General features: G+C 39.7%; 1 protein-coding gene across 1 annotated transcript in view; it reads left to right on the top strand.

Annotated features, from left to right (window-relative positions):
* Nucleotides 1-13,903, top strand: part of ehd4 (EH-domain containing 4) — a 37,924-nt gene that overhangs the window by 12,028 nt on the left and 11,993 nt on the right. The window contains exons 4-6 of the mRNA XM_082515704.1: nucleotides 12,569-12,735; nucleotides 12,829-12,962; nucleotides 13,527-13,638. Coding sequence (XP_082371830.1) covers nucleotides 12,569-12,735; nucleotides 12,829-12,962; nucleotides 13,527-13,638 — 413 coding nt within the window. The remainder of the gene's footprint in view (nucleotides 1-12,568; nucleotides 12,736-12,828; nucleotides 12,963-13,526; nucleotides 13,639-13,903) is intronic.

Raw genomic sequence — 13,903 nt, 5'->3', positions numbered from 1 at the left:
CTTCCTTCTCTCTCCTCAACCTGTTGCAGCAGATGGCTCCGCCCCTCCCTGAGTCTGGTTCTGCCGCCGGTTTCTTCCTGATAAAAGGGAGTTTTTCCTTCCCACTGTTGCCAAAGAGCTTGCTCATAGGGTCTCATATGATTGTTGAGTTTTTCTCTGTATGTATTATTGTAGGGTCTACCTTACAATATAAAGCGCCTTGAGTCAACTGTTGTTGTGATATGGCGCTATATAAATAAAACTGAATTGAATAGAATAGAATATTTCATTATATTGAGAAAATATCTGAACTGAGTACTAATATCTATAACAATCATCTAAATTTCTGTGAGCAAAATAATGACAACATGCAATGATTTGTAATAATGAAAAACTTTAAAATTAGTCTGTCATTGGTAAAAAGTACAAAATTGCTTTTATGCTATTAAGTATATCATTCTGCTTTAAGGAAATGAAAGGGTGTCTCTTTTCTGAGTAGATGCTTGTGCTGTACTAAGCTCTACATTTTACATCCCACGGGTATCTTTGCTGAAAGTTTTATATAATAGCAGTGGTATGTTGGGTGGAGAGCCAGAAAGTCACATAGACTCAGACCATATACTGAGCTTTCTAATGCTGTCGTGCTTATAGCACAGGACTGTATGATTCAGTGGGAAACACACCTGCTAATGTTCATAAACGTTCACAAAGGAGTTCCCCAGGGAACCAGCAGGGAGTCCTTTTAAATTGTATGTCCTCAAAGTAGCCCTTTACTTCACAGTTGTATGTATTGTGGCATGCTACATTGTCAGAAATGCCGATGCTAAAGTTGTCCAAAGTACTTGGAGCTCCCAGAGGGAAACCTAGAGGAAGATCCATCTGGTATAAATGAGACATTTTTACAAATCTGGCAAATGAAAGTCAGCAGAGAACAGGAAGGATATGTGATTCTGATTACAGCTGCACTTAAGTTTTGTTGTGGAAGATCATCTGTCAGAATCGAGTGGTTAGAGAGACAGTGAGAGTCAACAACAGTGCGTCCAGATATCAAAAATGTTAAGGAGGTGTGCAAGCCTGAATTACCAAACTTGCAAATAAGGCACCAACTCGACTTTGGAGGCAACAAAAGTTGACATTTAATGTTGTGGGTAGGTAGTCTTTAGTTAGATTGCTTGAATATTTTAACCACTGAAGTGCAACATTGTTAAAACAAAGACACACATTAGGGCAACTACATTCTCCTGCTCAGCTGTATATAGTCAGGAATGGTTTATCATAAAATCAGCTTTATGAAAACAGTTTTATTAGATGATGGCGTAGATCCACCACTTAACATGTAGTGGATCTAGTAATAGGGATTGCAGCATATAGCAAAAATCTACCAATCTAACTTCGGTGCATTAACTAGACTATGTGTTAATTTTTTATTATCTATATTAGAATATTTTTGTAGAAACAAGTTTCTCCTTTTATTGCAGAATTCCCGATTCCCTTACATTGAGTCAACCTTATGAATGACACCATTACTTGAACAGCTCAGCTGGGCAAATGGAAGGATGGATTCAGCAATGGAGGGATGGTGGATTAAAGGGAGGGAATGAGGGCCACAGGAAGCAGTGGTGGGGCTTTCCCTCCATCTGGAAGCATTTAGGGCTGCTCAGCTGAGCCTGAATTCCTCTTGAAGACTTTTGACGGGCCAACTGTGACTCAACATGAACGCACATAGAGACAGCATCAGCAATAGATTAAACTTCACTGCGCACATGCTGATGGCAAACTGTCATGCCGCTGCTACTGCTCAGGAATGTTTCATCTGATTAAGTTACTTTGAGCAGTTTAAAATGACTGAACAGCTCTGTGTGTGTGTGTGTGTGTGTGTGTGTGTGTGTGTGTGTGTGTGTGTGTGTGTGTGTGTGTGTGTGTGTGTGTGCTGCAGCTGCCTTCCAGCACATTGAACATGTTTTGACCCACTTCAGACCTCCTGCTGTGTAGACATGTGGCCTTTATGTTTTTTTAGTCGGGCTTCATTTAAGATTTGTTTCGGCAACTAAAGCACCTGTATATTAGACATGTATCATATAGATATTTCGTATTTGTATACATATTTTATCTTTTCTGAGTTCAACACTTTGTATCAATAATGCAATTTTTGCTCTGGGTATAAAATAGAAAGTTCCTTTGCTGCACCTAAAAACCAAAAAACTGTAATTGATTCAAGAAAGTCCCCTGTGCATCTCTGTGTCACTAGCAGGGCTTCAGAGGATTACTCTGTGTCAATCTCATTTGACAACTTGAATGTGTGCATATGCATGGATATCAAACTTGTGCAGGTAGCAGCCTTTAATTTGTCAAGCATCATCACTGCTAATGAAAGGTGACTTTCATATTGTGAGGCCTAATTAACATTAATGAAGTTCTGCAGTTTGACTGAGTGCATTTTTATAAAATAACAATGGGTAATAGGATTAGTAAGGAGGAAGAAAGGGCAGGTATGAAGAGAGCGAAGAGTGGAAGGGAATCACTCCACCTGTGGAGGTATAGAGTTGTCTTGAAGAGAGAGCAGATTGGGAAAACTATGGGAAAGAGTTGTAGAAGCTTGGTTGAGGAGAGAAGTTATGATTAGTGAGGACTAGTATGGCTTCATGCTGAGAAAGAGCACTACATATGTGATGTTTTCTTTGGCAGTGTTTATGGAGAAATACAGAGAAGGTTAGAAACAGCTCTGCTGTGGTGCATGTGATGCTGGTGCCAAGAGAGGAAGTGTGGTACTGCAAGAGGAAGTCAGAAGTGGCAGAGAAGTATGTGACAGTAGTGTAGGGCATCTATAAGGAAAATGTGTGGTAGGAGTGACAGATGGATTCAAGGTAGGGGGTGGGATTAAATCAGGGCTTCTTTATTGGAATGGTGATTGAAAAGCTACCAGATGAGGTCAGGCAGGAGTCTCCAAGGACTATAAAGTTTTCAGATGACATTCTGATCTGCAGTGAGAGTAGGGAGCAGGTGGAGTAGAGCTTGGAAAGGTGGAGATATTCTGTGAAGAGAAGAAGAATGAAAGTAGGTAGAAGCATCTGTGATTGAAAGTGAGGATAGATAAGTTTAAATACATGGAGATACGTCCAAAGCAATGGAGAATGCACAAGAGAGGTGAAGAAGAGAGTGCAGGCAGGGTGGAGTGGGTGGAGAGTGTCAGGGGTGATTTGTGACAGTAGAATGCCAGCAAGAGTGTAAGGGAAGGTTTACTAGATACTTGTGAGGCCTGCTATAATGTATTGTTTGGAAAGGGTGGTATTGAAAAAAGACCGGAGTCAGAGCTGCAGGTGGCAGAGCTCACGATGTTAAGATTTTTTATTTTGTGTGACCAGGATGGACAAAATTAGAAATGACTAGAGCGGAGGACAGTGTGCAGAATTCCTCATTTTGTCAGTGAGATTCACCCATCGTTGTCATCTCAAGTTTCGAAACAGCAAGATGGCAATGGGTTAAAAGCTCAGCTGAAAGCTTTATATTGGAAATCTGCTAACTAATGGGTGTCTACTACCTACCACCATGTGCCCCATTCACCCTGATTCTATTCTCTGTGCTTCCTCATGTCCAAAATAATGGATTTGACGTATGATTTGCAAATATAAACTTTCAAATGATTGAGGGAGTGATTTAGTTAAAGGAGGAGAGCTGGGGGACACTTAAAACAGGAATACGTCGACTGTGAAGGGGTTGGCAGTCAGTGGTATGGCTTTTGCTTTTGAGTTTTTGCAGTGGTAAAATTTTCCGATCTCAAATATACTTCCATGCAAATGTTTGTGGGAGTTATCTGTCTGTGATGTCATAGAGTGGATAGTTATTGGAAGGAAAAACAATAGTTATATCTGCCATCCTTTCCATTTTATAACAAAAGTCTGCTCTGCCTGTCTAGTGTTTCCCTGAGCACAGAGCATGTTTTATGGACACATTACAGCTGCATGTTTGGCAGAGACGCTGGCTTGTGGATTGTCTACAGGGTGGAGTTGATGTTTGCCCACAGGGCTCTGGTCCCATGTGTTGATCTCCTGCCAGTCTGTCATCAGTGGGTGGAGTCTGATTGGAGTAACAGAGTTCTAATAGGAGCATTAGAACCTCTTTGTAGCATTCACACACACACACTGCCTTTAATCAGTGGATGGACGTTGCTCAATCATCATTGAGGTGAATGCTATAGTGTGACATCGACATGCCCCAAGAGTGAGAATTGACTTGGAGCCTGACTGTCTCTTGCTGAGCTGCTAGCATGTGTGCAGGTAGCGGTTGGCACTCTGGCCAAGATCATATGACTGAATCATGATTAATGACTGAAATCTTGATTTCCCTCCTATGATCCATGGTCTATGCTTCTTTGTATGTTGGACTCCTCCCAGTATCAGGGTGCTTGTATCTTTCTGTCCTCTCTCAAAGATGTGTGTATGGGTTGTGTGTGTGTGGGGATAAATGGTTAGTAGATTGATTCATATATAGCACCTTTTTTACTCTACTTGAGCACTCATAGCACTTTATATAACATCATCCACCCACCCTTTTTTCTCAGCAAGGAGCAATTTGGGGTTCATTATCGTGCCCAAGGATACTTGGCATGGAGGGATTGAACCACCCCAACCTTCTGTAAGTAGATGACCTGCTCTACCTCCTCAGCCACACAGCTAAAGCCAGCCCATTAAAAATTGCTGTTGAGCCAGGTGGAGGCTGCGGCTTGGCTGTTGTAAATAAGTTTCTGAGTGCAGACTGGATAACTGCATGGACAGCAGCATCTTGACCTCCTGCTGACAGCCACCTCGTCCCTTTGCATGCCTCTTCTGCAGCCTAAAAATAGCCAATCAGCTGCTTGTAAAGTTGTTTGTGTGAGAACCATAAACTGAACTGCATTAGTTTATTGTGTGAGCTGAATTGTATTTCTCATATCTCTATTACCACAAATTAGGGCTGCTCAATTAATCGAATTTTAATCACGATTACGATCTGGGCTTTCAACGATCATTAAAAATGACTGAGCCGATTATTAGCCCCTCCCTCATTTATCCGCGACACCTTAAAGGCCGGTCCGTGAAAATATTGTCGGGCATAAACCGGTCCGTGGCGCAAGAAAGGTTGGAGACCGCTGATTAAGAGGACCCGAGGGAAGCTCGGAAAGCTAAGCAGAAGTTATTTGGAGAGGAGAGTGACTGCTGTTGGTTGAAAAGAGAGGTTAAAAAAAACTTCAGTGGTGTTGCACACTATTTTATATTATTTTTTAAAGTCATTGTTAACCCTTTAAATCCGGTCAGAGCAGCACGCTCCGTTTTGTGTAACTATTTTTAAATCCCTGTAGAACCTGAACCGTGTAAGCTAGCGCAATAATTTGTTTTGTATATGAAACCGGAGGAGCTGTACTTACATCTTATGCCATCAGCTTGTCCTCGGTCACGGTTTCCTTCCACATACAGCTTTGCAAAAATTGCATAAAAAGCGCTTGCAGGAACAAAAACATAATATTCCAGAAACATGCTTTGCCGATCCGATCAGCTGTTCGTAACACTTCCCACAGTGAAACAGATGTCAGCGCGAACTATCACATGTCCGCCATTTCCTGGCCGAAACCGGAAGTGACGTCATTTTCGCGGAAATGTAGTTTTTTACTTGTAGGCCTTAAAAACCTATACTGGTCATGTTTGACTTTTCTGAATAGTTTCTGGGATGCTTAGAACTCAAATTGCACTGCTGGAAATAGTTTATTTTGATGCACATGCTGTTTTCTTTGCAAATTTGCATCATATGATTGTTTTTTCGTTTTTCCTGCAGTATATATAAAAATTTGTGTATCTCCAAAATAAAACTATGAAGACACTCAAAATAAATTTCTTGTTGTTGTAAACTATTTTTTGCAACTTTTTTGTATTTAAAGTTTTGAGGGATAAGCCTCTTAAATTTCTCCAAGTAGAAATATATGTAAAAAAAAAAAAAAACTATTTTCAATTTTTTTGTAGTTTATTGCACTTTTTTGCAATTAATGTAGTTACTATGGACTTAATGCATACATATTATTAAAATATAACAGTTGTATAGCAACTTGAAATGCTCCCACAAATGGCACTACAACATGTAAAAAAATAATATAAGCTCTGGCGGACTTGGTTCTATGGTAGGTCTTAAAGGGTTAAATAAATATCGTCAAATAATCGAGATCTCAATTTCAGTGAAAATAATCGTGATTATCATTTTTGCCATAATCGAGCTGTTCTTTTTAATTAGGAGATCAGGTTAGATAATTGTCGTTAGGTTATGCCTAGGGTAACCCTCGACCAGGGACGTATCATCACTCCTAGTTGAACTTGTGAACTTGTGATAATTACTTGCGGTTAGTTAGATATTAAATCTGTTACTTCCTCCCAAAGCTAAACTTTAAACTATAAATGCTGAATTTTGTGGCCACAACTCTCAGAATGTTTAGTCTTGCAACTTTTGTAACATCATGAAATTCTCATTACAAAAAATGTTAAACCTTCATGATGTGTTGTCCTTTGAATGGGTGTAATTCTAACTGTGTCACAGTCAATCACCCTTTTGATTTGCTAATGTAGGGTAAGTAAACCTGGACAGCTCTTGGGTGTATGTGTTTAATTATGTGATCATTACAGTCATTCTGAAAATTAAGATTCTTCATAATATGAGATCATCAGATTGGTCTCTTCCAGCTGTAGACTTTAAGTCTTTCTATCTAAACAACAGCTTAATTGAAAAAACTTACCTGCAGTTCTTCAGCAGATGTCTTCTTTTATCTAAGAGTCACCAAAACACTCATAATTAATCCAATGTTGGATTTTTTTCATTGGACAATGCTCCTCAGGGTTGACAGTAGTCAGAGTGAATTTTAATAGCTTGACATTCAAGGTTGTATTTAGCTTGTTTTCCTTTAAATCCTAATAATTACTATTTCCTCATTGTTTTTGGTGCCATTCCCTCATGTAATGCACACTTGTGACATTGCCAACATGTACACAAAGGCAACATCCACGCTTGCACCTCTGCACTGTGGAATAAGTAATAATTCACTATGTTCCAGCAGTGCAGGGGAAGTAGACATTTAAGGAGAAGGCATTTCCGTTTTTAAATGAATTGGAGCATGTGAAATAATCAGTTGTCCTGTAATAGAACCAGAATGGTGAATGTGAATGGTGATGACAGGAGGTGGAAACAGACTTGCAGGGCTCAGGAGACCTGCACAGAAGCCATGGGGAGAGTGACAAAGCAGTGGCCCTTTTTGGTTCTCTTGGCAGCTAGTGGGGCCTCCATAAGTTGGGCTAGTGCCAGCACATCTGGTAGATGCTTGATCACATTGGGGTCTTGGAAATTTGGACACCAGAGCAACCTGTTGGGCTTTTAATTGACTTTAATAATTTGGTCAGGTTGAACAGAAAGATTGGTGTGTAATAGCTTTTAATGTTAACTAAAGCCATTGCAGTGTTCTAGGTTTTGGAATTTACACATTAGAAATGCTGATGGTAGTCCTCATTAACCTTCATAATATGCATCATCAGCAATTGTACATGTGTTGTGTCCACAAACAGTCAGATGTTTGTTGCCCCGAAGTGATGTTGTGAATGTAGGCAAAGTGGGATGCTCCACTGTTGTGTTTAATTTGTAAAATTCAGCTGATAGGCTGGTATCCAACCTCTAGATCGTTTTTACCTCCGCCAAGGAGGTTGTGTTTTTAAACACGATAGCTTGAAAAGTGTTGAATGAAATGTGATTAAACTTTGTAGGGGCGTACACTGGGGTCATGTTAACAACCCATTGGCCTTGGTCGACCGAGGTCTTCAAGGCAAACTTGATGATTTATATGCTGAAATTTTGTTTGTTGAAAAATACCCCGGTGTATTGTCAACATGTAGAGAGTACCATATAAATGTTTAACCTCTGATATCATCTTTAGGGTCGATAGTTTGATCTGAAGGTCAAAGTGATACAAGTGCTATATAGAGCTATTTAAAACTATGTTTCTTAATGCCATTGTTTGTATTGGCAACATTTAGGTCTATAGGAAATGGTATGTCTATTGTTTATTTTTCAAACTATTTTTAAAATGCTTTAAAATGTTATTGTTTGTATTGGCATTTAGGAAATGATACTGGTAAACTTCTAAATATCACAATATAATTTTATCTAAATGTCATGTCACACTTGACCTCTGATCTCATTTTTAGTCTTCTGCCTTTCTTTCAAGTTGACCCCAAGATGGGTTACATATTTAAGGAAGTCAAGAGAAAGAGAATTAATCCATAAATAAAAAAATAATAAAAAGTATTTATACTTAAAATTATGTCAGGTGCATTAAAATGTTTCAACAGGGCAAATAACGAAGGTTTGCCCTTGCTTTTAATACACTAAAAGCATGTTTAAATGAAACAAGGAAAACAAAATAAATATATTCAAAATACAATACTGTTCCCTTAAAATTAAATACTGCCCAGAGATGGAGCTGCCGTGGTGGTTTGCACTCTCAAGTACTTCTTTTTATTTTATTACATTTAATTTATTACTCTACATTTTATTATTATGTACATTTTTACTAGGCAGTACATTTTTGCTTATTTGCTTCTTATTGTATTTCAAAAACTTTCCAAATGTCTGTTATCCATTAGACCTAAGGTTGATGAAGTGGCAAACACATTTAGAAGAAAAGTATGAATGTTTGCTGAAGGTGTTTGTACTACCCATGTGTTCGGGTACACTGGCTGTGGTCGATGGTGCTCTATGCACACTCAGCCAGCTCTGGAAGCCATGTGTTCAGTGTAAACTGTGCACTTTAGCTCTACCTGTTAAGACCTGGACAAATAAATATGTTTCCCAGCAACCTCAAAGTGAGCAGGAGGACAGTGAATTACGGAGAGCTTCTGAGAACCTTTTTATGCCTGATTTATTGTGCAAATCTTAAAAGCACTGCATGGAAAAATATAACAAACTAACTGGAATCTCCCTTTCCCTTCTTCATACAATTCACAGGCCTTCTTATACAGTCCTATGATAAATAGTATAAATACGTTTTTACCTCCTTTACTCGTCTTCTAAAATCCTAAAATGACACATCCTTAATAAGTGGCTGTACTGTCTGAAGCTTACCAACATCAGCTAAAATAAGGTAGGTAAGGTGGAAAGGAAAGGTCCTAAACTAATATTTAGTGAGACACAAGATGGCAAGTTACTGTTAGAACATCTGGCTAACATCGGAATTGAGGACACAGCACTCAAGTGGTTTACAGCCTACCTGTCTGACTGGAAACAATTTATTCAAGGCAAGATTATCCGACTTCTCGCGTCAGTCAAACATGTTGTCCCTCAGGGAACAGTGCTGCGGCCTTTATAATTTATCTTCATCCTCTTGGAAATATCGTCCACAATTTTGGTATGCAATTCATTTTTCATGCAGATGACACACAATAGTATTATTCTACAGAACCCAGAAATTCTCTTCCCCCTCCTGTCCTCATATCCTGCCTACAGGCCTAACCCTTTGTTGTATCTATTGTCAGGTCCACGCTTTCCATAGTGTCAAAGGTTTTGGAATCATCTTGGACAAACCCCTCTAGTTTACCGCCCACATCAGTCATGTCTCACGTTCCACCTTCATTACATTTCTAGGCTTCACCCTTTTCTTTTTTTAATTCAGCACTCAACTCCGGGTTCATACTCTGGTCACCTCTCATCTGGACTACTGTAATGCCATTCTCTCTTCTGTCGGGTGTAGATGGTGCAGAACTCTGCAGCAAGAGTCCTCCTTATGTTTCAGACCTCCTTCACCCTTACACTCCTTCATATACCTTCTGCTCAGCTTCAGCTGCTCCTCAATGATTATTATTATTATTATTATAATTATTATTGTTACCATTAGGGCATTTTACTTTTTTATACTTGGTGATTTGAGGCATCACTGCGCAGAAATGATTGACAAGCAAGGCAGGACAAAGAGAAGATCAAAATTACTTTTTGTCCCTTCAACTGAGGGTAACTATTTTAACCCCAATGCATCTATCCGTAGATACAAAGTAACTCAAGTTAAAATGCTGTATAAATATCTTTGTGAAGGGTTTATATGGTTTCTAGTGCAGAAGCACTGAGTACACAGCAAAAGGAGAGAAGTGCTGGATACCAGCCCATTTACCCAGTAAAGACAAGTAGAATTTAGTCAGATATGTAAGCAGGAGTAGAAACATTTCCTTCTGCTGCAGCAATCTTCCTGTTTGAGTATAAAAGCTCTTGAGTTTTCAAAAGTGAGGTCAGTGTCACCCAGTTTCAGATGAACCACACCCAAATTGCTATATATCACTTTACACACACACACACACACACACACACACACACACACACACACACACACACACACACACACACACACACACACACAGAGAGAGAGAGAGCCAGAGAGAAACAGAACTGTTTTGTGGCTGTTAAATTCACTATGAATATACCTACATCGGGACTACTGTATGCTAAAGTGAGGGAAATAATTATTTGATCTCGTGCTGAATTTGTAAGTTTTAGAAGGAAATTTAGAAAGAAATTAGTACTCTCTAAATTTTATGGTGGTTTCATTTAAATTGACAGAGACAGAATATCAACCCAAAATTCAGAAAAAATACATTACATAAAAGTTTTACACTAAGTTGCATGTCATTGAGTGAAATAATATTAGATCCCCAAGCAAAACATGACTTAGTAGGCAACTTGGTGGAGAAACCCTTGTTTGTAATCGCAACAGTAAGAAGTTTCTTGTACTTAGTCACTAGACTTGAAGAAATCTCAGGCAGGATTTTTGCCCACTCTTTACAGAAACTCTCTAAATCCTTCAGGTTTCTTGGCTATTGTTTGGCAACTTGAAGAGCGCCGTCCACAGATTTTCTTTAGGACTGAGGTCTGCAGACTGGCTAGGCCATTCCATAACCATAATTAGGGATGGGTATCGTTTAGGTTTTATCCGATACCGGTGCCAAACCGGTACTTTTGAAACGGTGCCGGTGTTCAAGCGGTGCTCAAACCAGTGCTTAAAGAATGGAGAACACAAAATTGGTCCAAAAACCTCTCATATTCAGCTGTTTTTTGTAAAAAGATAACAATGTTAGCCTTTTCTGCAGCTATAGGGCATATATGGTATCATTCTTGGCTGGAAGCAGTGCTTAAACAATGGAAAAAACACAAACTTTGTCCAAAAACCTCTCATGTTTAACTGTTTTCGATTTTTTTCTTTGGTCATTTTAGCCTTTTTGGCCAGGGTGAAGGGAGTATCTGCCATCAAACAAGAAGACAGCCGCATGTAACAACGACGGTGTTTGCTAGTTCACCTTACATGCATTAATGTAATAACGTGGTTAGCCTACTCAACGTAAATTACACACGAACAACATTAAGCTACTGACGCAGAGAAGAACGGCTGCTGCTGCATCATCATCCTCATCATTTCTGCTACACTGGCAGGGCTAGGGGCCAGGACTCTCCTCTTCGTGTTTTTGGGGGATGTTGCTAACTCCGGGTCCGATAACAGGCACCACACCCGCAGTAGATGTGCTCGGTGTGAGGTCTCGCAGCAAGCTATCAAATACGGCGCATTTCTCGGCTTTTAAAAAAACGCTATGCGTCGCCAGGTTTTTCTTCGGATTTGAGGTGTTACCTCCTTTGACAGTATCACAGTATCAGCTTAAAGCACTTGTTGCAGGCTGCTGAGTTTGCATATTTTGCTGTGAAGCACAGCCAGACTTTTGACCGCTTCGCCTTGGGCATTTTTAATCTGTAGCTCTGCTCTAAAAGAACGTACGTACCTGGACCCGCCTACTATCCTCGGAAACGTAAAATGATTGGCTAGAATTCAAAGTGTATGACATCTCAGGAAAAAAAAGCACCGAAATGTGCGCTGCTTTTCGGTCTGGTTACTACCGTTTATGTCAGAACCGGTGCCATCATGGCACCGGATACCGGTACCCATCCCTAACCATAATGTACATCTGCTTTGTTGTCTTGTCAGTATTTTTTTGGGTCATGGTCATGCTGGAAGCCCCATTCATGACCCATCTTTAGGACCCATCTTCTGTCTGAGATTTTACGGTGCACGACCCCATCCATTGGTACGTCAAGTGTGGTGGAGTCATCTCTGTAGCCTTAGTAGAAAAACAGCCCCAAAGCATATTGTTTCCACTTGAAACATGCTTGACTGTGGGGATGGTGTCCTTTGTGTCATACTCTGCCTCATTTGATGGCAAAGAGCTTGGTTTTGGTTTCATCTGACCACAGTGCTTTCTCCCAAGCATAGTCTTATGGTTCAGGGTCGGGAGTATCAGATTGACTGATTGATTGATTATTTCATTCATTCATTGACTGGTTGATTCTAATCTCTGTAAACCAGAATTATTGCTGGGTTGTAGGGGATCAAATTCCTGTTCCACTCAATAGTGGTGCACAAATTACACCTCAAGCCAAATGTAATTTTCTTTCTCATCAGTCAAAATTATTAGACTTTGTTATGCTAAGTGTTCATTTTCCAGAAATGATCTAGAAATGGGAACTAGACTGATCCTTTTGTTTGTCTCCCTGTTGCAAGGTTATGACTTTGCTGAGGTCCTGCGTTGGTTTGGAGAGCGAGTGGACCGGATCATTCTCCTCTTTGATGCACACAAGCTGGACATCTCAGATGAGTTTTCAGAGGCCATCAAAGCTTTCAAGGGTCAAGATGACAAGATCCGAGTCGTCCTCAACAAGGCAGACCAGGTAGGAGAAGCTGAACAAATCTAACATGAAATTAAACTCTGCTTACCTGTGTCAGTCTAACCTTAAGCTCCTCCTCCTCACCTGTTCGATTAGGTGGACACCCAGCAGCTCATGCGGGTGTATGGCGCCCTCATGTGGTCACTGGGGAAGGTGATCAACACTCCAGAGGTGGTGAGAGTTTATCTCGGCTCCTTCTGGGCCAAACCGCTGCAAAACACAGAGAACAGGTGAGATACGTTACTTTGTCTGTTTGTTCGCAGGGAATGATGCTTTTTTAATGAAGTGAGACATGAGAACCTCTTATCTATGATTCATAATTCCAAACCAACCCATCAATTTCATCCTCTGACTGAAGCAATTTGTTTTAGTTCCCACCCCCCATTTGTCTAAAGACAAATTTTGGATGGAATTGAAAAACTAAGCTTGGAGCTACACAGCATGTACACAGTTCATGTGTTTACACATTAAAACATGTAGAACAGGTGCTGCAATTAAAATTGATTATTGCTTTCTCAAAAGAATTGATTGCACAAGTGGAATTGAATGAAAAAATAAATATACTATAAAAATATAATATGATAGATGGTTGTAAGAATGAAGAAAACTGTTATTCATATGTTCATAAAATAATCTAATTTAGTTATTTAACCTTTCTCCATGATGTATGTATTGTTTCATCCATCCATCCATTTGTTCGTGTGTTTACTCATTTGCTTGTTAGAGTAGGATTTCTTTCTCCATATACGTGTCTTACTTCATTCATTCATTGATTCATTCCTGGTACTTGTCAGGCGTCTGTTCGAGGCAGAGTCTCAGGACCTGTTCCGGGACATCCAGAGTCTTCCCAGGAATGCTGCTCTCCGTAAACTCAACGACTTGATCAAGAGGGCGAGGTTGGCCAAGGTGAGACAGGAAGTCACACGTTGTGGTTGGAGTTAACTTTCAGGAATTCTAGACTTTGAGGAATTCTAGGAATACTGTGGAATATTTGACTGAGGATTGTATTGTATTGTATTGTATCTTTATTTGTTTCAGACATATAAAACAAAAAACAATATATACACACTACATATATTTTCATTTACAGATACGAATATATATGTAGATATACACACACACACGTATGTGTTCAGATAAACAAAAAATATATAATGAAATAAAACAAAAT

This window comes from Aulonocara stuartgranti, assembly GCF_965226115.1.
Source record: "Aulonocara stuartgranti genome assembly, chromosome: 19".
Taxonomy (NCBI): Eukaryota; Metazoa; Chordata; class Actinopteri; order Cichliformes; family Cichlidae; genus Aulonocara; species Aulonocara stuartgranti.
Note: the sequence above shows the minus strand (reverse complement) of the source record. Positions and strands in the feature narration are given on the sequence as shown.